The sequence below is a fragment of the Mobula birostris genome, chromosome 22 (assembly GCF_030028105.1).
Source record: "Mobula birostris isolate sMobBir1 chromosome 22, sMobBir1.hap1, whole genome shotgun sequence".
Taxonomy (NCBI): domain Eukaryota; kingdom Metazoa; phylum Chordata; class Chondrichthyes; order Myliobatiformes; family Myliobatidae; genus Mobula; species Mobula birostris.
In genome coordinates this window covers 16639384-16664437 of record NC_092391.1, presented here as the reverse complement: position 1 = coordinate 16664437, position 25054 = coordinate 16639384, and the positions used below count along the sequence as shown (strand labels likewise).

Genomic DNA, 25054 nt, shown 5'->3' with positions numbered 1-25054 from the left:
GGTCACCAGGAGATCCTACCGGCTATGGTGGACAGAGTGAAGGTGTTCAATGAAGTAATCCCCCAATCAGTGTCGGGTCTCACTGATGCAGAGGAGGCAGCGCCGGATAAAATAGGTAACACTGACAAACTCGTAGATTAAGGGTCACCTCACCTGGAAGCACTATTCTCTCTAACTATATTCCTTCTTCATTCGCAAACATGAGGAATTCTGCAGATGCTGGAAATTCAAGCAACACACATCAAAGTTGCTGGTGAACGCAGCAGGCCAGGCAGCATCTCTAGGAAGATGTACAGTCGACGTTTCGGGCCGAGACCCTTCTGGCTCCTGATGAAGGGTCTCGGCCCGAAACATCGACTGTACCTCTTCCTAGAGATGCTGTCTGGCCTGCTGCGTTCACCAGCAACTTTGATGTGTGTTCCTTTTTCATTCTTTTACCTCTTCCCAGCTACTCTGCTGGTGCCCTCTTCCAGTCAGTTTTGGCCAGCTCTTCTCTCTTGTCTCTGTAATTCCCTTTTCTGTCTGTCTAGGTACCAAATCCAATGCGGACTTTGGTGACCATGGTTTTCCATACAGATCTATCCTTCGTTTTTTGGATGACTTCCATTTCCTCGATGTGTAGCCACCTGGCTATGCTTTTGATTCCCTTTACTCCACTGTAATATCTAACATTAGCTTCTCCCTCTCAAACTGCAGGGTGAATTCTGTCATATTATGTTCACTATCTCATAAGGGTTCCTTTATCTTAAGCTCCCCAATCAAATATGGTTCATATTTGGTCTCCTTGGTCTACTCACTTTACACTTCTGACGAGGTGGCTAAGATGACATGTCAAATCAAAGCAAATTTCTGAGAAAGTAGAGGCACTGCTGTGCTTTCTTCGAAATGGCATTTATATGCTGGTCCCAGGACAGATCCTCTGATGTGATAATGGCCAGGAATTTTAAGTTACTGACTCTCTCCACTTCAGATCCCCAATTTCTTCCCATTGTAGTCAATAATTAGCTCTCTGGTTTTGCCAATTTTGAGTGAGAGGTTGTTGTGGACTCAACCAGATTTTCAATCTCTCTCTATCCAACGTTTGGGCATCTGTTATATTTGAATGGCATTATTTTAATTAGCGTTGCCCAATAATCTTACTGAATGCTCATTCTTGCTTCAATATTCACTTATTTCCATTTCCTTTATATGCTGAGAAAAAGTCTTTATTAGTAAAATCTGTCACTTCCTTTCATTGACAATGCACTGATAGTACAGCTGAAAGCAAAAGATTTGAGTAGCATGAAAGCCCAAGGCCATGAAGGGCGGGAAGGTTAAAGAACAGGACACTCCATGAATTGGAAACATGAGAAAAAGTTTTAATGAGAAGATACAAACTTCCAAATATTCCCTTCCTGAATATGTGTGGCACAGTGTGACAATACAAGATAACAAATAGGTTACTGGTAGAAGACACAAGGGACTACAGATAGCTGATACCTGGAGTAAAAAACACTGTTGGAGGGATTCAGCAGGTCATAAGACCATAAGATACTAGAGCAGAATTAGGCCATTCACCCATCAAGTCTGCTCCACCATTCAATCATGGCTAATATATTATCCCTCTCTACCCCATTTTCCTGCTTAACCCTGGAACCTTTGACACGCTTCGTGAATTCCGGCAGCCTCCGATGATCCTGTGATTTCAGTCTCTGAGCAAGACATTCGAGTAGCCTTCAGGAACATCCAGCTCATACAGGGTACCTGACCAAGTACTAAAACCCCATTAACCCCCGCTTCCAACACGTAATTCTCCGTAACTTCTCTCACCTCCAACGGGATCCCACCACCAAGCACATCTTTCCCTTCCACCCCCTTCCCCGCCCCACTTTCCGCAGGGATCACTCCCTACGTGACTCCCTTGTCCATTCATCTCCCTCCCGGCACTTATCCTTGCAGGTGGAACAAGTGCAACACCTGCCCTTACACATCCTCTCTCACTACCATTCAGGACCCTCAAACAGTCCCTCCAGGTGAGGTGACACCTCATCTGCGTATCCCCCTGTATACCTGTGAGACCCGACGTAGAGTGGGAGACCGCTGCGTCGAGCACCTTCGCTCCGCCCGTCTCAAAAAGCGGGATTTCCCAGTGGCCACCCATTTCTATTCTCATTCCCATTCCCATTCCCATTCCCATATATGCCAGTCCACGATTACCACGATAAAGCCACTCTCAGGTTGGAGAAGCAACTCCTGATATTCCTTCCAAGTAGCCTTCAACCTGGCGGCGTGAACATCGATTACGCGAACTTCCAGTAATTATTCACCCCCTCCGCCCCACTTCACCATTCCTCATTTGTGTTTCTCTTCACACCTTCATTTTGAACCTGCCCGTCACCTACCTCTGGAGCTCCCGCCGCTCTTCCATGGTCTCCAATCAGATTCCACCTTCTCTTTCACCAATCGACTTCCCAGCTCTTCACTTCACCCCGCCTCCTCTCCCGGTTTCACCTATCACCTTCTGCTTCATTCTCCCCCTTCTGATTCGGACTTCTTCCTCGCGCTTTCTCAATCTTGGACCGGAACGTTGCCTATTTACTCTGTTGCATGGGCGCTGCCTGACCTGCTGAGTTCCGCCAGCATTTTGTGTGTGTTGCTTGGGGAGCTGAATCCGAGTGTGGGTGGGCAGCGTGAACAGACAGCGGCACGTTTTCACTTTGAAGAAACAACATGCTTACAGATGAGCTCGCTGCGGAGGTGAGTGACACTCGAACACTTTGATTAGCTTCCTATAAGTTGTATTTATCAGCAGAAAGGGCGAGACACTGCTTCAGCGGAGAAGAGTTAGCCGAAGGACTGGGTGTAATTAAAAATTCGTTGAATATCCTGGAGGCGACTTGTCCTGGGGCTGGAGGACTCCCTGTGTGCGTAGGAAAGGGTCTTGTTTTGCTGTGGTGTCTGTTTGTTTTGCTCTGCTGATCATGCTGGGCATGATAATGATGCGTGGTGACAGTTGCAAGCTGCCCCAGCACATCCTTGCGTTGTTTCTCAGCTGAAAGTATTTCTCAGTATGCTGCGATGTGAATCTGGATTGCTGTAAAACCTGAACAACAGGAATTTTGCAGATGCTGGAAATTCAACGCAGCAGGCCAGGCAGCATCTGTAGGAAGAGGTGCAGTCGACGTTTCAGGCCGAGACCCTTCGTCAGGACTAACTGAAGGAAGAGTGAGTAAGGGATTTGAAAGTTGGAGGGGGAGATCCAAAATGATAGGAGAAGACAGGAGGGGGAGGGATGGAGCCAAGAGCTGGACAGGTGATAGGCAAAAGGGGATACGAGAGGATCATGGGTCAGGAGGTCCAGGAAGAAAGACGGGGGGGGGGGGGGGACCCAGAGGATGGGCAAGAGGTATATTCAGAGGGACAGAGGGAGAAAAGGGAGAGTGAGAGAAAGAATGTGTGCATAAAAATAAGTAACAGATGGGGTACGAGGGGGAGGTGGGGCCTTAGCGGAAGTTAGAGAAGTCGATGTTCATGCCATCAGGTTGGAGGCTACCCAGACGGAATATAAGGTGTTGTTCCTCCAACCTGAGTGTGGCTTCATCTTTACAGTAGAGGAGGACGTGAATAGACATGTCAGAATGGGAATGAGATGTGGAATTAAAATGTGTGGCCACTGGGAGATCCTGCTTTCTCTGGTGGACAGAGCCCACTGGGTGCAGGATCTCCCAGTGGCCACACATTTTAATTCCACATCCCATTCCCATTCTGACATGTCTATCCACAGCCTCCTCTACTGTAAAGATGAAGCCACACTCAGGTTGGAGGAACAACACCTTATATTCCGTCTGGGTAGCCTCCAACCTGATGGCATGAACATCGACTTCTCTAACTTCCGCTAAGGCCCCACCTCCCCCTCGTACCCCATCTGTTACTTATTTTTATGCACACATTCTTTCTCTCACTCTCCTTTTTCTCCCTCTGTCCCTCTGAATATACCTCTTGCCCATCCTCTGGGTCCCCCCCCTCCTTGTCTTTCTTCCCGGACCTCCTGTCCCATGATCCTCTCGTATCCCCTTTTGCCTATCACCTGTCCAGCTCTTGGCTCTATCTCTCCCCCTCCTGTCTTCTCCTATCATTTTGAATCTCCCCCTCCCCCTCCAACTTTCAAATCCCTTACTCACTCTTCCTTCAGTTAGTCCTGACGAAGGGTCTTGGCCTGAAACGTCGACTGCACCTCTTCCTACAGATGCTGCCTGGCCTGCTGCGTTCACCAGCAACTTTGATGTGTGTTGTTGTAAAACCTGGCTGTTTCTATATTGGAAATAACAGGAAAAGACAGGCGGGGTGGGAAATGGAGCCCAGAGCTGGAAAATTGATTGGCAGAAGGGATATGAGAGGATCATGGGACGGGAGGGAGGCCTAGGGAGAAAGAAAGGGGGAGGGGGGAAGCCCAGAGGATGGGCAAGGAGTTATAGTGAAAGGGACAGAGGGAGAAAAAGAAGAGAGAGAAAAAAATAATAAATAACGGATGGGGTATGAAGGGGAGGTGGGGGATTAACGGAAGTTAGAGAAGTCAATGTTCATGCTGTCAGGTTGGAGGCTACCCAGACGGAATATAAGGTGTTGTTCCTCCAACCTGAGTGTGGCTTCATCTTGACAGTAGAGGAGGCCGTGGATAGACATATTCTCACAGCCTCCTCTACTGTAAAGATGAAGCCACACTCACGTTGGAGGGACAACTCACCTTATATTCCATCTGGGTAGCCTCCAACCTGATGGCATGAACATTGACTTCTCAAACTTCTGCTAATGCCCCACCTCCCCTTTGTACCCCATCCATTATTTATTATTATTTTAATTTTTTTTTCTCTCTCTCTCCTTTTTCTCCCTCTGTCCCTCTCACTATAACTCCTTGCCCATCCTCTAGGCTTCCCCCCTCCCCCTTTCTTTCTCCCTAGGCCTCCTATCCCATGATCCTCTCATATCCCTTTTGCCAATCACCTGTCCAGCTCTTGGCTCTATCCCTCCCCCTCCTGTCTTCTCCTATCATTTTGGATCTCCCCCTCCCCCTCCCACTTTCAAATCTCTTACTAGCTCTTCTTTCAGTTAGTCCTGATGAAGGGTTTCGGCCCGAAACATCGACTGTACCTCTTCCTAGAGGTGCTGCCTGGCCTGCTGCGTTCACCAGCAATTTTTATGTGTGTTGCTTGAAATTCCAGTTTCTGCAGATGTCCTCATGTTTGTGGCTCGATATTGTTCTTCTCCAGTTTAACCTTCATGGGGACTCCAGACCCATCAATGTTGTTGACTCTTACCTACCCAGGGATGGAAAGAAATGCTGCTCTTGCAAGTGATATCTAGTTCACAAAGTGTCAATTAATGAAGAAAGTCTTTATCAATCCAACCATTTCACAGCAATAAATTACATTTAAAGCAGCTAAATACAGAGCCAGCTTTGCCTTCGCAAAAAAGTTCTCTTTTGCGCTACTTACTTAATTTTAATATGTTTCTTATTGTAATTTATAATATTTTGTTTTGCTCTGTATTGCTGCTACAAATCAACAAATTTCGCAAGATGATGCTGACTGGTTCTTCGCTTGCGAGGAGCAGGTGGGAAGAAGAGTCCTCACGTTTCGCCCCCATCTCTAACGCTGTAGGACTTTTCTTCCTCACTGCGCTACGTAGGTTTGGAGTGAGGTTCGGTGCGCGCAGACCGATTCCACTCTTCAGACCAGGGGACATTCCGCAATGTACAGCGAGCTGCTGCAGTGCAATAGCGGAGCAGACTTGATGGGCTGAATGGCCTAATTCTGCTCTTTGGTCTTGTGGCCTATCTGGGTCTGGAATCAGAGTTGTCCTTTGCCAAGGCTGATGAGCCCAGCTTGTCCACCCAGTTATACCACTGGACTCTCAGTTGCGCCATGATGTGGCAAATTCAGTAAGAACAGGGATGCCATGTTAAGGTGTTGCTGTGGGCACAGTTGTGTGGGAGAGGTCATACGTGAATGACCTCCTGCACGGCAAGCCAAACAGTGGTCCTGCGGCAATCACTGCACCCGGAAAGGAGAGGCTATGGCAGACGCTTCACCTTCCTTAAGTGAACAGGACGTCCAGCCCAGGACTCACCCGTCCCACAACATACGTAGGTGATTATAAACCGGATTCTCACATTCTGCAAATTTAGATAAATAACTAGATAACCTGAAATAAAACAGAAAATGTAGGAAATACCCAATGAGTCAAGCAGAGAAATAGAATTATCATTTTGGGGTACTGGTCTTTTGTTAGAAATAGGAAAAGAAAGTTCCCTTTTTTAATGGAGGCGGAAAAAAAAACTTGAGGGGGAAGAAGCAGAAAGTAGTTCTGATAAAAGATGACTGACCTATAATAATACTCATTTTTCTCTGCACAGAAATTGAGTATTTGTTATTGACTCAGTCCCACGGTTAATGAAGGCCAATGCACCACATGCCTTCTTAACCACAGAGTCAATAGCAAATATGTAGGGGATAAACGGTCAACATTTCAGGCTGAGAACCTTAGAAACATAGAAAACCTGCAGCACAGTACAGGCCCTTCAGCCCACAATGCTGTGCTGAACAGGTACCTACCTTAGAAATTACCTCAGGTTACACATTGCCCTCTATTTTTCTAAGCTTCACATACCTATCCAGGAGTCTCTTAAAAGATCCTATTGTATCCGCCTCCACCGGCAGCCCATTCCACACACTCACCATTCTCTGCATAAAAGGCTTACCCCTGACATCTCCTCTGTACCTACTTCCAAGCACCTTATGTCCTCTTGAGTTAGCCATTTCAGCCCTGGCAAAATGTCCCTGACTATCCACACGATGAATGCCTCTCATAATCTTACACAACTCTATCAGGACACCTCTCATCCTCTGCCACTCCAAGGAAAAAAGGTCGAGTTCACTCAACCTATTCTCATAAGGCATGCTCCCCAATCCAGGCAACATCCTTGTAAATCTCCTCTGCACCCTTTCTATAGTTTCTACATCCTTCCTGTAGTGAGGTGACCAAAATTGAGCACATTACTCCAAGTGGGGTCTGAGCAGGGTCCTATATAGCTGCAACATTTCCTCTCAGCTCTTAAACTCAGTCCCACGGTTAATGAAGGCCAATGCACCACATGCCTTCTTAACCACAGAGTCAACCTGTGCAGCAGCTTTGAGTGCCCTATGGACTCAGACCCCAAGATCCCCCTGATCCTCCACACTGCCAAGAGTCTTACCATTAATACTATACTCTGCCATCATATTTGACCTACCAAAATGAACCACCTCACACTTATCTGGGTTGAACTCCATCTGTCACTTCTCAGCCCAGTTTTGCATCCTATCAATGTCCTGCTGTAACCTCTCACAGCCTTCCACACTATCCACAACACCCCCAACCTTTGTGTCATCAGCAAATTTACTAACCTTTCCCTCCACTTCCTCATCCAGATCATTTATAAAAATCATGAAGAGGATGGGTCCCAGAACAGATCCTTGAGCCACACCACTGGTGACCAACCTCCATGCAGAATATGACCTGTTTACAATCAATCTTTGCCTTCTGTGGGCAAGCCAATTCTGGATCCACAAAGCAAGGTCTCCTTGGATCCCATGCCTCCTTACTTTCTCAATAAGCCTTGCATGGGGTACCTTATCAAATGCCCTGCTAAAATCGAATATACACTACATCTACTGCTCTACCTACATCAATGTGTTTTGTCACATCCTCAGAAAATTCAGTCAGGCTCGTAAAGCATGACCTGCCTTTGACAAAGGCCATGGTGACTATTCCTAAACATATTATGCCTCTCGAAATGTTTATAAATCCTGCCTCTCAGGATCTTTTCCATCAACTTACCAACCACAGGTCTGAACTAATTTGACTGTTTCTTTCATCTCTAGTTTAGGAAAGATGGCTTTGTTACTATTGAAGGTTTTATCACGGTGGAGGAATGTGATTCTCTGAGAGCACGGATATCAGAGATTATTGATGAGATGGATGTCCCTTGCCATCTTCGTACTGAATTCTCAACCCGGGAAGGAGAGCAGATTGAAACACAGGTTGTTGTGTGAGAACTGGCTATTGTATTTGCACTTTAATACTTTGTGTGTATTTTTAAAAATCATTATATTGCCAAAGCGATGTCTATTTATCTAAAATGTTCCTGGGAATGAGTTTCTGATTCAATGTAGTCCTTGTAGTGAGGGTATTCTCAAAGCACTGCTGGATAATTAATTCCAGGATTTGGGCTTGGTGATGATGACTGATGTAGAGAGGATCTTCGTGGTATTCCTATATGCCTTGGCCCTTCTACTCTGGATGATAGAAGTCTCAAGCTAGAGAGGCGACTCAATAGTTTGCTATAGGACACTCTTTAGACGGTACACTTATTGGAATTGGTTTATTATTGTCACATGTACCATGATCCAGTGATAACCAAGTTTTTGCATATACAGATCATATCATCATTCAATACATTGATGTAGAAGAAGGTAAAACAAAAATGTGGAACATAGCTGCAGAGAGTGGAGTGCAGGTAAATAACAAGGTGCAAGATCATAACCAGGTAGATTGTGAAGTCAAGGGAACTATTTAATAGTCTTACAACGGTGGGGTAGAAGCTGCCTTTGAGCCTTGTGGTATGTGTTTTCAGGCTTTTGTATCTTCTGCCCAGTGGAAGATGGGGCGAATGCCCTGGGTGGGTGAGATCTTTGATTATGCTGACTGATTTACTGAGGCAGCAAAAAGTGGATGCCATTTAAGTGGGCTGTTTTGACAAAGATAGTGTTGTGCTGAAGTTGCACATGTGGTAGAGTCCAAGTTTTGATTTCTCCTTGCAACTGTTGGATCTAATCTGCCTGCAACCTTGAGTTCTTGTACTGTTCCAGGATTAAGAAAGGATTTAGCTCCTGTTTCCAAGATGCATCTCATTCTAATCTCCTCCAGTGGGTCAGAGGTCCAATCTATTTTATCCCCTTCATTTTGCTGCAGCTGAGCTGTTGGTTGTTACAGATTACCTCCATTTTCCACTTCACCACTTGTGTAGCCTTTTTTGGCTAACTGGGTTTGGAAAGTAGCTGATTTGATTGCTCCTAAAGGCTGATTTATACTTGTGTGTCAAATGTATGCCATAGGTACCGCGTACCCTACACCGTAGGGTGACGTGCACCTCCCTAAAAATGTAATTCACTCGTCACGGCGACGCAGACCGCAACAGCTGTGATTGGTCCGCTTGGTAGCATCGCATTTCCTCCTACGCATTTCTGGTTGCTTTCCTCTGTACACTGATGTGAAATAAATGGTTGGAGATGATGAACCAAATCGTCAAATCTACCTGACGACATCCAAAAATATTTGAAATGCACTTCCTCGTCTGTGTCTCTCACGAAGAAACTCAATGCAGTGGCATAGAAACCCCACCGCCAACTAGCATTTTGGTGGTGAATTGCAGAGCGATGCAGACACAACTACGCATGCTCGCTACGGCGTAGGGCTACGCAAAAGTATAAATTAGGCTACGACGTAGCCCGTACGCACAAGTATAAATCAGCCTTAATAGTTCATACAAGGACCTCAGTCTTTTCAACTAGGCTTTATCAGTTAAGTATTGTTCTGTCTTGGTCTAGGTTTCTGTTATGTTGGGGTTTGAAGCTGGGAGGAGATACCAGCGTTATCATTATGCATTAAGGATATTCCTGTGTATATTATGTGCTTCTTCTAAAAGTGCTTCTTCAAAATGATCAAACTTAAATTCATGTGGATCTTCCTGCCACATGAGCCTTGTGTCATTGTGCCTATTGCAGAAAGGCACACTAATTAGAAGTGGAAATGAAAAGTGCTAAGAATGAAAATAATGAATATAGAGGAAAATATCTCAATTTGATTTTTAAAAATATCTGAAATTTAGTACTTACTATAAAAATTGAAGTGATTAAATTACCATTCAGAGAATTGCTGCCTTGCCTATATTTTTTTCAGCTCTCCATTGTAGCCCACAGTTGTGTTTGAAAATCCTGAGCATTTGTATTACAGCTGGGAGATTTATTCCAATTACCTTTCCTGATATTGCATTCATTGACTTTTCACTTAATAGTTCTTGTGATCTGCGGTCCAATTCTCCTGACTTTTCAGGGCCATAAAGAATAAATTTCCTTTTATTTTTTGGTCTTGATGTATTCCCAAATAGTCTCAACCAAAACAGGCGAGTAATCTGGTTAAAGTTGGAAGATGAATCTCTTCATACTTTTTGTAATAAAGTCTTGATATTAAAGTAATATATACACCCTTTTCTTAGGGAAGCACAGATTACTTCCTGACCAGTGGGGACAAAATTTGATTCTTCTTTGAACGCGGAGTGATTGACAGCAAAGGTGATGTGACCCTCTATTCAAGTTATTGTAGTCCACAATGAAAATGTGTATTAATATACACTTCATGCAATTATGCTGAAGACACAGGATTGGAGAAGCAGAAAAAGATGAATTATAAGGGGAAAAAGTGAACTGTTTCAGAATGCTCTGAAAGGGTGCTGGAAGCAAATCCTATGATTCAGGAGTAAAATGGATAATTACTGGGGATATGGGGAAAACACATTCCCTGGATGGCTCTGTCAAAGAGCTGAACCAGGTGGGATAGTGTAATGGTTAGCATAATGTTATTACAGCAACAGTGATCACCAATTGGAGATCAACTCCCGCTGCTATGAGCAGAGTTTATATGCTCTCCCCATAACCATGTGAGTTTCCTCCAGGTGCTCTGGTTTCCTCCCACATTCCAAAGATGTACAGTTAGAATTCACGAGTTGGGAGCGTGCTAGGTTAGTGCCAGGAACACCTGAGATCTGCTTAGCACAATCCTCACTGATAGGATACAAATCACTCATTTCACTCTATTTTGACATGCATGATAAAGAAAGCTAATCTTTTTTTATTGGAGCTATCATAAATGAAATGACATCTTATTTTTGTTTTGCCCACAATAGTTTCAGAACTTTAAAGTGCTTTGTTGTGAAAGAGATTTACATTGTTTTTTTTTAATTGTACAAGCCCTTAGTATATCAGGATCAGTGTAATTTCTGTCCATTTCATATCTACAAGAGTCAACTTGACTTCCTCTTGCCCCACTTAACTACTCATCTGAGGGGTGATCGTTTTCCTCCAACTTTCAGAGATTGCCATTTGGTGAATTCCTGGAGTGTCGCCATCATCAAATGCCTGTACGGAGCTGGCATTTAGAGCCGCAAACTCCTGGAGCAAGAGCTCCCATAGTCAGGAACCCAACAAGTGTGAATCTTAGCTGCCAGCTCAAAAGATTTATTATCAAAGTACGTATAGGTCACCATATACAACCTTGAGACTCATTTTCTTGGGTGCATCCTCAATAAATCCATCATAGAATCAATGAAAGACTGCATCAACTTGGCACTTAACCTGGATCCTGGACTTCCTGTCAGTGGTGTCAAGAAAATGATCTCTTCCTTAATGTCACAACCTCTAAGGAGTTGTGGACTACAGGAGGAATGGAGACAGGCTGACCCCTATTGACATCAATGGATCTTGGGTTGAGGGGTGAACAGCTTCAACTTGCTCAACATACACATCACCGAGGATCTCACATGGTCTGTACATACCAGTACTTTGATAGGCTGCATCACTGCCTGGTATGGGAACTGTACCTCCCTCAATCGCAGGACTCTGCAGAGAGTGGTGCAGATAGCCCAGCGCATCTGTAGATGTGAACTTCCCACTGTTCAGGACATTTGCTGAGACGTGTGTAAACAGGGCCAAAGGATCACTGGGGACCCAGGTCACCCCAACCACAAACTGTTCCACCTGCTACCATCCAGGAAACAGTACCATAGCATAAAAGCCAGAATCAACAGGCTCCAAGACAGCTTCTTTCACCAGGCCATCAGACTGATTAATTCACACTGATTTAATTGTATTTCTATGCTATATTAACTGTCCTGTTGTACATACTATTTATGACAAATTACTATAAATTGCACATTTAGACGGAGACATAACGTAAAGATTTTCACCACTCAGGTGTGTGAAGGATATAAGTAATAAAGTTAATTCAATTCATAATAATAATAAATAAACAATAAGTATTAAAGTTGAGATGAAGAGTTGTTGTCTATGGTCTGTCGAGCAGTATTGGATGTCCAAAATAGTTGTGCAATCACCGTTCTGTACGTCGTGGTATTTTCATTCAACCTTTGCTGAAGTCACAGACCATTTCTGAGTCTTGCACTATGAACAGTTTCTTACCCATGATCATTTGTTACATGCAGACTTTAACAATGAACAATATCACGACATGTTCAAGAAGTGTTTAAAGTGGTTCAGGCCTCTTAATAACGATGTACATTCAGTAAGAGTCCTAAAGTCATAAAACATTACAGCACAGAAACAAGCCATTTGGCCCATCTAGTCTGTGCTGAACGATCAATCTGTCTAAGCCCATTGACCTGCACCTGGACCATACCCCTCCCATCCATGTACCTATCCAAACTTCTCTAAATGTTGAAATCAAACCGACATCCACCACTTCTGCTGGCAGCTCATTCTACACCCTCACCACCTTCTGAGTGAAGTTCTCCCTAATGTTCCCTTTAAACATTTCACATTTCACCTTCAACCTATGACCTCCAGCTCTAGTCACTGAAGGTGAACAAAACAGTAATTTGCTGGATTTTATTTCCTGTTCGCCAAACCACAGGCAGGAGAGCAATTTGTGGTGCCTCTGCTGTGGGCTCGAGCTGTTGACGCAGGAACTTCAATACCACCTAGCTATTCTGATCACCAGGTGAACGACTCCAAAGGCTAAACTTTGCTGATTTAGCATGTATTTTAATCATCCAATGAGGGCCACAACGTGACTGATTCTTGGTTTTTCTTTTCATTCAGGTGATCTTCTAAAATCAAAAGAAAATTCCATAAATAAAATTGGTCATGGTAAAGTTAATTTTTTATGCTGCTTGGAAATGTATTGACTGTTACCTCACTGTGTCAGATGTAGAACTGTGTTGGCAAAGGAATCTAAGTGATTACTTAAAACTTTTGTGAAACTTGTAGTTATAAATAACAGCAAAAAGCTCAAGCTACAGTCATTTCTGATTTGAAAGGGTTTGCTGTGTATTTCACAGATAACTGTCTGCAGAGAGATGTAGATGGCAGACATCCCACCTCTCCCGGAAGTTCCGGGAGTCTCCCGCATGTTAATAGTGGCTCCCTGATACCCGCAAATTATATACAATGTCCCGGAAATTGATTTTTTTGAGAGAGAGCGTGAGAAAGAGTGAGAGAGCGAGTGCATGAACAAGAAAGCAAGTGCGAGACAGTGAGAGTGAGAGCAAGAAAGCAAGTGCGAGTGAGAGCAACCACGAGAGAGCGCGAACGAGAGCAAGAAAGTAAACGTGCACGAGAGATAGCAAGAGCGAGAGTGTTCCAAAAAAAGAAAATATAAATCCTACTTCACCCCAGACTACACTAAATTGTACCCCTGCCTAATAGGGGTCAAAATAATGACAGTGTTGCTCGCTGCACTGTTTGCGACAGTGACTTTTCTATTGCCCATGGTGGGTTAAGACTGTAAAAGACATGTTGAGATAAGTTTAACAGGTGTCATTCGTTCATTAGCATAGCTAATGTTATTTAAACAAGCTGGCTAGCTGCCAAGGAGCTACTCTATTGCAGACATCTCACCTCTCCCGGAAGTCTCCCGCAAATTGATGGTGCTCCCTCCCTGAAATGAACTTTTGCGGGGGGGGGGGGGTGTCTGAGATGGGTTAAATGAATGGGCAAGGGTCAGGTAGATGGAGTACATTGCTGGTACATGTGAGGTCACCCATGTTGGAAGGAAAAATGAAAGAGCATATTATTGTTTAAATAGTAAGAAATTGAAGCACGCTGCTGTGCAGAGGGATTTGAGAGGGCAAAAGGTTGGTTTGCAGGAGCAGCAGGCGAGAGGGCAAAAAGTTGGTTTGCAGGAGCAGCAGGCGAGAGGGCAAAAGGTTGGTTTGCAGGAGCAGCAGGCGAGAGGGCAAAAGGTTGGTTTGCAGGAGCAGCAGGCGAGAGGGCAAAAGGTTGGTTTGCAGGAGCAGCAGGCGAGAGGGCAAAAGGTTGGTTTGCAGGAGCAGCAGGCGAGAGGGCAAAAGGTTGGTTTGCAGGAGCAGCAGGCGAGAGGGCAAAAGGTTGGTTTGCAGGAGCAGCAGGCGAGAGGGCAAAAGGTTGGTTTGCAGGAGCAGCAGGCGAGAGGGCAAAAGGTTGGTTTGCAGGAGCAGCAGGCGAGAGGGCAAAAGGTTGGTTTGCAGGAGCAGCAGGCGAGAGGGCAAAAGGTTGGTTTGCAGGAGCAGCAGGCGAGAGGGCAAAAAGTTGGTTTGCAGGAGCAGCAGGCTATCAAGAAGGCAAATGGAAAGTTGGCCTTCATCGCCAGAGGGACTGAATTTAAGAACAGGGAGGTTATGCTGCAATTGTACAGGGTACTAGTGAGGACACACCAGGAGAACTGCATGCAGTATGGTCTCCTTACTTGAAGGAGATATACTAGCTTTGGAGGCGGTGCTGAGGAGGTTCACCAGATTGATTCCAGAGATGAGGGTGTTAGACTATGAGGGGGGGGAGAGAGTCACCTTGGACGGTACTCACAGGAATTCAGAAGAACGAGAGGAGATCTTGTAGAAACGGATAAAATTATGAAAAGGATAGATACAATAGAGGCAGGAAAGTTGTTTCCACTGGTAGGTGAGACTAGAACTAGGGGATATAACCTCAAGATTCAGGGGAGTAGATTTAGGATGCAGATGAGGAGGAACTGCCTTTCCCAGAGTGGTGAATGTGGAATTCTCTGCCCAATGAAGCAGTGGAGGCTACCTCAGTAAATATATTTAAGACAAGGTTGCATAGATTTTTGCATAGTAGGGGAATTGAGAGTTATGGGGAAAAGGCAGGTAGTTGGAAATGAGTCCATGGCCAGATCAGCCATGATCTTATTGAATGGTAGAGCAGGCTCAACGGACCAGATGGCTGACTCCTGCTCTTATTTGTTCTTGTGTTATGCATCTGAATTTGCTGTTTATCATTAAATGATTGGGGGTGGGGTGCACAATTATTTTGTTCAGTCTTTAGCCCAAGAAAGCTAAGATGAGTTGAAGGCATAAGTAATTCTCTATGGGGCAGGAAAACCTTTTTTGGTGTTTCATGTTCTTCATTTTCAATATGTATCTGTTTGATTTAGGAACATTAGTGGGTAAGTTTAAATACATAATAGAATTGACAAATTCTTATTTATTTTGACACTGACAAAGTTTATTTTATAAAAAAAGGTTTAATAAAATGTACCACTGCATACAAGCAGAGTATCAATGTAATAAATGTGATTTGATAAGACCCGGAATGTCTTTCCAGATTAAAACCAGGGTAACGTTGGGGTGATATCTTGTCTGTACTTTCAAACATTTGCTTTTATTAAGTCAAATGTTTTGTTCGTAGCACTTCATGTCCTGGAACCTACGTTCAAGAATCTCACACATTCACACAAAGTGCAGGTGAGTCCATCTGAGTTTATTGTCAGCTCATTAGTAAATTGCCACAACCATTCGATTGTGGGACTTTATTAACAGTTACGATTCTTATTCTAAATCACAGTTGTTTTAAATTGCTGACCCTAGGTACAATCATGTAATGCTCCTGTAAATTTTAGTTTTAACAATGTTTTTTTCCCCCCTGGAATCTCAACCTGTTCCATCCTATCTGACCACATCAATAGTTTTTTTTAAATTACCTTGAACTAATTACCTCATATTAGTTCAGCACCACAAATCTATTGGAAATTGCTACTGTACATTGGAACTAACTGTTGCAAATGTTTTACAGTTTCCTAGCTCAATACTGTCGTGTAGCTCTACCTTGGCACAATCACTGTTTCTCTACTGATCTGTCATGCTGTTTCTCTGATACCTAGGACTGGATGAGCAAACATAATTTTCCATTTCAATATAATGAAGCCTACACCCATTGCCTTTGTTCCTTGTCACAAGATCTATTTGGTCAAATTGATTTATAAGACAAGAGATTCCAGCTGACCTGGACTGTAAGCAACCTCAGAATCATCTTTGTCTCAAGCTTGGTGGCCATCCAAGACAAATTGATTATACCAGTGTAATACACAAAATCCTGCAGCAACTCGGCAGTTGAGGGAGCATTTATGTAAAAGAGTAAAGAGTCAAGAGTCGACATTTCGAGCCGAGACCCTTGTAAGGATTGGAAAGGAAGGGGAGAAGTCAGAGAAAGGTGGGGGAAGTGGAGGAAAAAGTACAAGGTGGCAGGTGATGGGTTAAACTGGGAGAGTGGGAGGGATGAAGTAAAGTCTTGGGAAGTTGATTGGTGGAAGAGATAATGGGCTGGTGAAGGGGGAATCTGATAGGAGAGGATGGAAGAAAGGAAGGGAGAGGAGCACCAGAGGGAGGTGAGGGGGGGGGAAACAGGAACGGTGAGGGGGGGGAAACAGGAATGGTGAGGGGGGGGCATTACTTGAAGTTCCAGAAATCGATGTTCATGCCATCAGATTGGAGGCTACCCAGATGGAATATAAGGTGTTGCTCCTCCAACCTGTGTATGGCTTCATCCTGGTAGTAGAGGAGGTCAGGGACTGATAGGTTGGAATGGGAAGTAGAATTGAAATGGGTGGCCACCAGGAGATTTCGCTTTTTGCGAAACGGTCTCCCAATCTACATTGGGTCTCACTGATATACAGATGGCCACATCAAGAGCACTGGATACAGCAGATGACCCCAGCAGACTTGCAGGTGAAATATCGCCTCACTTTAAAGGACTGTTTGGGGCCCTGAATGGTAGTAAAGGAGGAGGTGTAGGGCAGGTATGGCACTTGTCCCGCTTGCAAGCATAAGTGCCAGGAGGGATGAATGGACTAGGGTGCTGTGTTGAGAGTGATCCCTGTGAATAATGGGGGTGGGGGTGGGAGGGATAGATGTGCTTAGTGGTGGCAGAAGGATGGGGTGAGGGCACATGTGTGCGAAATGAAAGAGATGTGGGTGAGGGCAGCGCTGATGGTGCTGGAAGGGAAGCCCCTTTCTTTGACGAAGAAGGTAGTTGTTCCCTGACCCCCACGTCCCATAAAATGGGCAAACAGTAGATTAATCTTGTGGCAGTGTTTGCCAAAATAAACACTTCAATTCTCTTCAAACAAATTTTTTGAAACTCAGGTCAGGTAGCCCAACATGAAAGTAGGTTAAGAGTTAATGTAAGGTTTTGAAATGATTATCCATTAAACGAGGTTAATCCTTTATTAATGATGGGGCCACTTTGTAAAGGCTAATCTGCTTTTGTCTGCTCTGCTGGGACTGTGACAGACTGGCTCTGGTTGGGTTAACTTGTTCACTGACCTTTGCAATTCATTTGCAAACATTTTGTCTCCATACGAGGCGACATCATCAGTGCTCTGTTAACTTGTGGTATGTCTTCCAAATGCTTGACCTTTATATACCTATTAATCTGATTGGTTGACACTATGGACCGTACATTTCCCGTTCTGCCTGGCGATGAACCATTGGATGGCTGACTGGCGGCCTGTAACTGACGCTTCGTGATAGTGTATCTCGCCTTAAGCATTCGTGGAAAAGTTGCTCCCGTGTGGCAGCTGGCTTGCTTGCAGGCGAAGTTCTACCGACAGCGAGCGCATCTGAGCACTTGATGGTCGAAGTTGTTGGAAGTAACTCGGAAAATATGTAGCTCGGGTGGTTGATGGTTTGGTTGTGTTGTTCCCCGATCTTGGCCATTCATTTGTGAACATTTCATCACCATACGAGGGGAAGTCAACATTGCGATGTTAATTAGTGATGTGTCCTCCAAATGTATACTTCTCAATCAGCTGAATGGTCGTTATTACAGAGCAACCCTTCCGACATGAATGGAGAATGCTGGTGGACGGGATCTCCACGGACCCAACCAGTTCCAGTCCTCCACCACTGCCCTCCGTCTGGCGAAACTGGTCCTCGCCTTCAATTATTTCTCCTTCAGCTCCTCCCACTCCCTTCAAACAAAAGGTGTAGCCATGTGCACTGGCATGGATCCCAGCTATGCCTGCCTTTTTGTCGGCTATGTGTAACAGTCCATGTTCCAAGCCTTCATCGGTATCGCTCCCCAGCTTTTCCTACGCTGCACTGGTGCTGCTTCCTGCACCCATACCCAGCTCGTCGACTTCAACATCTTTGCCTCCAACTTCACCCTGCCCTCAAATTTATTTGGTTCATTTCTGACACCTGTCTCCCCTTTCTTGATCTGTCTCCATCGCTGGAGACAGTCTATCTACTGATATCTTTTATAAACCCACTGACTCTCACAGCTATCTAGACTATATCTCTTCCCACCCTGACACTTGTAAAAACGGCATTCCCCTTTCTCAGTTCCTCCGTCTCTGCTGCATCTGCTCTCAGGATGAGGCTTTTCATTTTAGAACAACTAGGATGTCTTCCTTCAAAGAAAGGGGCTTCCCTTGCTGCACCATCACTGCTGCCCTCAACAGTATCTCTTCCATTTTGTGCAAGTCTGCCCTCACCACATCCTCCCGCTGCCACACCAAGAAAAGTGTTCCTCTTGTCCTCGTCCACTACCCCCACCAGCCTCCGTGTCCAGCACGTAATTTTCCATAACTTCTGCCATCTCCGTCAGTATCTCACCACCAAGCAGATCTTTCCCTCACCACCAACCCCCTCCACCCAATTTCCGCTTGCCACCACTTCTACCGCCTGGATGAGGCCTCACTTGGGTTGGAGGAGTAACGCCTTGTATTCCGTCTGGGTAGCCTCCAAGCTGATGGCATGAACATTGATTTCTTGAGCTTCTGGTAATATTATTCTCCCCCCCCCCCTCACCATTCCCATTTCTGTTTCCTTCTCTCACTTTATCTCCTCAGCTGCCCATCGCCTCCCTCTGGTGCTCCTCTCCCTTCCTTTCTTCCATGGTCTTCTACCCTCTCCTATCAGAAATTTCCTTTCTCCCGCTCTTTATCTCTTTCACCAATTAACTTCCCAGCTCTTGACTTCACCACCTCTCCCTCCCCTCATTTCATCCATCACCTGCCACCTTGCACATTTTCCTCCCCTTCCCCACCTTCTTACACTGATTTCTCTCCTTCATTTCCTGTCCTGAAGAAGGGCCTTGGCCCGAAACATCAGCTTTTTTTCTCATAGCCTGGTCTGCTGAGTTCCTCCAGCATTTAGTGTGTGTCGCTCTGGATTTCCAGCATCTACAGGTTTTCTCATTTTGATTATACCAGTACTCTAACACTCAGCTCCTGTCCCCATCTTGTCTTGCTCCTAGTGTTCACCATCGTTGACTCATGGATCTACACTGGAGCCTGGTCTAGCAATCCTCTTAAAAAGTCCTTCATGTATACAAATCCCATCAATGGCTTCATCCATCCCCATCTCTGAGAATCTTTGTCTTGCAAATGCTTTTTGTATTTTTGAATTTTTTTTGGGTGCATTTGCTACCATTTAAATTCTAAAACAATCCCACACCTAAGCTATGAGGTGCTTGTTTTTTTTTAATTTGTATATTCTTGTTGTAATGTGAGCACTATTAAAAGTAAGTTAATACTAATTAGGATAATGGGGGGTTTTTACTTCTGTCCTTTTTCTACCGGTGTGCTTTGTACATAGTGTTCCTGCCATGCCGTACGGGTTGAGAAAGCCTCTGTATATACATAACGGTTTTGATGTTCGCGATAAAGTGGTTTCTTTGGGCATGAAGTTGTTGAGTGTGCCTTTTTAAACGTAGAAGTTATCACATATTTTTGGCAACGAGGTGAACTGGTTTTGTGGACATGTCAGCACGTTTTGAACGGGAGCAGCAGCACCGATTAAGGGGCCTCACGTTCAGATGGCTACGTTTGGGACTATCGGTGAATTTGTGGAGTTAACGGAGGACTGGCCAGAGTATGAGGAAAGGTTGGGACACTTTTTCTGTGTTAATAGAATTACTGACGAGACTAAGAAGCACTCTATTCTCCTGAGTGTGTGTGGGGCAAAGACTTGCAAGTTAATAAGGAATTTAGCCACACCACGGAAACCAGGGGGACATTCCATATGACGAACTGGTCAAGCTCGTGGGGAACCACTACAATCCGAAACCTTCTGTGATTGTCCACTGGTGTAAGTTTCACAGCCATTTCAGGAAGCCAGGTCAGTCTGTGGCCGAGCTTCGGCAGCTGTCGGAGCACTGAGATTTCGGAGCGGTGTTGGAAGACATGCTCCGTGACAGATTGGTATGTGGCATTATTAATGATGGCATACAACGGCACCTATTAGGGGAAACCCCACCATTGACTTTCAAAAAAAGCCTTGGAGATTGCCCAAGGCATGGAGATGGCTGCTAATAATGTCAAGGATATCCAGAAAGGACATGGGGGGGGGGGGGGGGGTCGCAGTTGGCGGCAGTGCATCAAGTCAGGAGGGAGACTGGTAAACAGGTAAAGCGGGTGGAATGTTTCTGGTGTGGAGGGACGCACTATGCAAATGATTGCAAATTCAAAGACACTGTCTGCCATGCTTGTAGCAAAGAGGGACATTTAGCTAAAAAGTGCAGTAGTTCAAAGGGTAAGATTAAGAAGATTAAGCCTGGGCAGGGGAAAGCTCAACAGGCTCAGGCAGCCACACACCATCTAGAAGAAGCAGATGAAGAGGCAGCGTGTGCCTACAACATTTTTGCAGTGGAAACAGATGAGGAACCACCTGAACCATATTATGTCACAGTCACTGTCAGGGGAAAGGACATTAAGTTTGAGATTGATTCAGGGGCTATTGCATTGGTCATTAGTGAAGAGACCTACAGGAGGACATGGGGGTCCAACCTGCCTCCCATTAGACCGTCAAAGCTCAAACTTAGGAACTATATGGGGCAGCCCATACCTCATTTGAAGCCTGGCTAGTGATAGCTGAGGGCAGGGGACCCAGTCTTTTGGGTCGCAATTGGCTTTGCAAAATCCGGCTAAATTGGCACAAAATTAAGTATGCACACACGACGGAGGATATTCTGCAGTGGTACAGTGACACTTTCAGGGATGAGCTGGGCACACTGAAGGGCATGACAGTGAAATTCCATGTCGACCCTGAGGCTACACCATGTTATTTTAAGCCCAGGTCGGTGCCCTATGCCATGAAAGGCAAAGTCGAGGAGGAGCTGGAACATTTACAGAGGCTGGGCATTATTAAGCCCGTCCAGTTTTCAAGGTGGGTGGCTCCCATTGTTCCAGTTTTGAAAGCAGACAAAACGGTGAGGATATGTGGGGATTATAAGCTGACGGTGAATCAGGTCTCTAGGCTAGAGGAGTACCCATTACCATGGGTGGATAACGCAAACAACAGGAATTCTGCAGATGCTGGAAATTCAAGTAACACACATCAAAGTTGCTGGTGAACGCAGCAGGCCAGGCAGCATCTCTAGGAAGAGGTGCAGTCGACGTTTCAGGCCGAGACCCTTCGTCAGGACTAACTGAAGGAAGAGTGAGTAAGGGATTTGAAAGTTGGAGGGGGAGGGGGAGATCCAAAATGATAGGAGAAAACAGGAGGGGGAGGGATGGAGCCAAGAGCTGGACAGGTGATAGGCAAAAGGGATACGAGAGGATCATGGGATAGGAGGTCCGGGAAGAAAGATGGGGGGGGGGGACCCAGAGGATGGGCAAGGGGTATATTCAGAGGGACAGAGGGAGAAAAAGGAGAGTGAGAGAAAGAATGTGTGTATAAAAATAAGTAACAGATGGGGTACGAGGGGGAGGTGGGGCATTAGCGGAAGTTAGAGAAGTTGATGTTCATGCCATCAGTTTGGAGGCTACCCAGACGGAATATAAGGTGTTGTTCCTCCAACCTGAGTGTGGCTTCATCTTTACAGTAGAGGAGGCCGTGGATAGACATGTCAGAATGGGAATGGGATGTGGAATTAAAATGTGTGGCCACTGGGAGATCCTGCTTAAAGTTGTAATAGAATAAACATGATAATATAAGTACATAAATTAATGTCACATTTTCTGCATATACCCAACGCAAACACGAGGAAATCTGCAGATGCTGGAAATTCAAGCAACACACATCAAAGTTGCTGGTGAACGCAACAGGCCAGGCAGCACCTCTAGGAAGAGGTACAGTTGACGTTTCGGGCCGAGACCCTTCGTCAGGACTAACTGAAAGAAGAGCTAATAAGAGATTTAGTAATCTCTAGTAATCTCTTAAACCCTTAACTATTCTTTATGTACTTAACTATTCTGTAAGCTCTTGTTACTTGCCCCTTAAGAACTAGAAACATGTTGATTTTGTTGTATTTTGTTCATAGTTCAGTTCTTTGATCCTGATGTTCAGTCACAAGGTGTTGACATCTTCTTGCAGCAAAAACACTCTGGTGGAAGAACTTAGTGGGCCAAGCAACATCAGAACTCAGCAAGTCTCTTGTGTCTCAATTGAACATTTTATTTGTATTTTGCTCAGGCTGACTCAAAACTGCTTGCCCTTCCATAGGCAGGGAAAGCCAATTGACTCCCTGCTGTTTTCACCTTCTGTGAACTTCTGGGGAGCAGCTTCAGTGGAGACATGAGAGCGACCAGCCTGGCTGCTTTTCTTTTTCAGAGAATGTTGAAATGGTGTGTGATTTGAATGAATGGGAGATATGTCATACCCATTTTGAAACAAGTGTTTATCTTGTTTGCAGGAGGTGGCCCAGAAGTTGGGTCTACAGGAACCCGTCATTGTGCAGAGTATGTACATCTTTAAGGTACCTGAAGTGATTATTTCACTTTTTTTTCCCAATGGAATAGATTTTTGCATATATGAATGGTGAACTGGCAAATCCAGAAGCAAAACCTTTTATGTAAATGCATCCTTAGTTTATTATTTTCATTGGAAATTAAATATCTTCAACTTCGAAAGTTGCAATAAATTCAGTAGTTTTGATATTATCATGTCTGTCTTGAATATGGAGAAATGCCTATTCTATTTTCCACTGCTTTATGAGATACAGCTGTGGGATAGAGGTAGCCTGAGTATAGACATTTTGTATTGACTTCCCTAAAAGGTGCTGCCAAGGGCTTAGCAAATTCCTAAAGTATAATTTAAAAAGGACAGGCACTTGCCGAGCTCCTTTCATGACCTTTGTGTTCAGTGAACTCTAGTCAATTAATCAGCTGTTTAGTCCTACATTGCAGTGGAAGAAATGCGGCAGCCAAACTCACACCGAGAGCAATGGCAATGACTAGAATATCCACTTTACTGACCTACGTTGAAAAATAACACTGGCACTGATTTTCCTCAAAACTGTGACCTGGGTTATTTAACTTATGTAACATGGGTTAATTTTAACATCTAGCTGAAAGAGCACAGCTGGAGGGATTCAGCAGGCCAGGCAAAGAGTAAACAGTCGACCTTTTGGGCCGAGACCCTTCTTCAGGGCTGGAAAGGAAGGGTAGAAGTTGGAGTCGGTAGATGGGGGGAGGAGAGGAAGAAGTACACGGTGGCAGGTGACCGTGGGCGGGCGAGGGGGTGAAGTAAAGAGCTGGGAAGCTGATTGGTGAAAGATAAATGGCTGGAGAAGGGGGAGTCTGATAGAGGATAGAAAAGCATGGAAGAAAAGGAAGGGGAGAAGCACCAGAGGTAGGCTATGGGCAGGTGAGGAGATCGGCAGAGAGGGGGAATGGGAGAATGGTGAAAGGGAGGGGGGTCAATTACCAGAAGTTCCAGAATTTGATGTTCATTCCATTGGGTTGGAGGCTACCTGGATGGAATATAAGGTGTTACTCTCCAATCAATTAATCAGTTGTGAAGTGTAGTTAACATTGAAATGCAGTGGCTAATCTTGCTCGGAGAGCAATGGCAATGACGAGAAAATCCACTTTATTGACCTACATTGGAAAAATAACATGCACTGTTCTTCCTCAAAACTATGACATGGGATACTTAAACATCTGTCTGAAAGAGCAGAGCCTCAGTTTGTCATTCCTTCCAAACAAAAATTGCCCCCCCCCCCCCGCCAACAGTGCAGGATTTCCCTGGAATGTATGCGTAGTTCCTTGTAGTCCAATCTCTGGATTGGAACTTCAAGCCCTCTTGGAGTCAGAGGCAAGAGTTTGGCAGCTGAGCCACAGGTGAATGGGTAAGTAAGTAATGCTGTGGCAAGAGACCTAGGCGAGGATGGGTGGACCCAAGTTCCGGACTATCCGAGGCTGGATGTGAGAACAGAATAAACTAGACGATAGTCCAAGTAGAACAGACGATTGAGCACTGAACCTCCGTTCAGGTGCTCCTTAAATATTGAAATCCTGGCTGCCAATCAGCGGGATGGTCCTGAATCCTTAAAGAGACTGTGCAAGCTATCCGTATTCCGGGGAGTTAGTGCCTCTAAACCCCAGAAGCTGGCACAGTTGGGCACGACCAGTAAGATCCAGAAAATAAAAATCCACCCCCTGCTCCCTTTGGCAATAGACAATAGGTGCAGGAGTAGGCCATCCAGCCCTTCGAGCCAGCACCACCATTCACTGTGATCATGGCTGATCATCCACAATCAGTACCTTTTTCCTGCCTTCTCCCCATATCCCTTCACTCCGCTATCTTTAAGAGCCCTATCTAACTCTTTCTTGAAAGAATCCAGAGAATTGGCCTCCACTGCCTTCTGAGGCAGAGCATTCCACAGAACCAGGTTCCAATTCTTCTTTGGGAAATATAGAACAGGAAACACTTTAATATCATATAGACTTTTACAGAAAGGATCTGGTCTCATTTCTGAAGTACAATAGACCATAAGGTTGAGGCAAGAATAATTATATCACATTTGCTTTAGGAAGTTTGTCACTTTGCCATGCAAGGGTCTTTCTGGTAGAACAATTGCAACAATGACTTACAAAATAGTTGGATTCTACTTTGTTGTGACAATATAGGTTTGCAATGGATGAGTTGGATGAAAATTAAGACCTTCTCTATCAGCTTTTGCATTTGACAAATAAAGTTAATCTTTTTAAAAAAAAAAAACTCATTGAAACATTGAAAGAACACAGA

The 25054-nt window shown here is 44.8% G+C and overlaps 2 protein-coding genes across 2 annotated transcripts in view; one reads left to right on the top strand and one right to left on the bottom strand.

Moving 5' to 3' along the window:
• Positions 1-2533, bottom strand: part of LOC140186189 (kynurenine--oxoglutarate transaminase 1-like) — a 158571-nt gene extending 156038 nt beyond the window's left edge. The window contains exon 1 of the mRNA XM_072240140.1: positions 2382-2533. The gene's annotated coding sequence lies outside the window, so the exon portion shown is untranslated. The remainder of the gene's footprint in view (positions 1-2381) is intronic.
• phyhd1 (phytanoyl-CoA dioxygenase domain containing 1) overlaps positions 2494-25054 on the top strand; it is a 42583-nt gene continuing 20022 nt past the window's right edge. The window contains 6 exon segments of the mRNA XM_072240146.1: positions 2494-2736; positions 7899-8057; positions 10292-10367; positions 12909-12956; positions 15492-15547; positions 22719-22781. Coding sequence (XP_072096247.1) covers positions 2710-2736; positions 7899-8057; positions 10292-10367; positions 12909-12956; positions 15492-15547; positions 22719-22781 — 429 coding nt within the window. The 5' untranslated portion in view covers positions 2494-2709.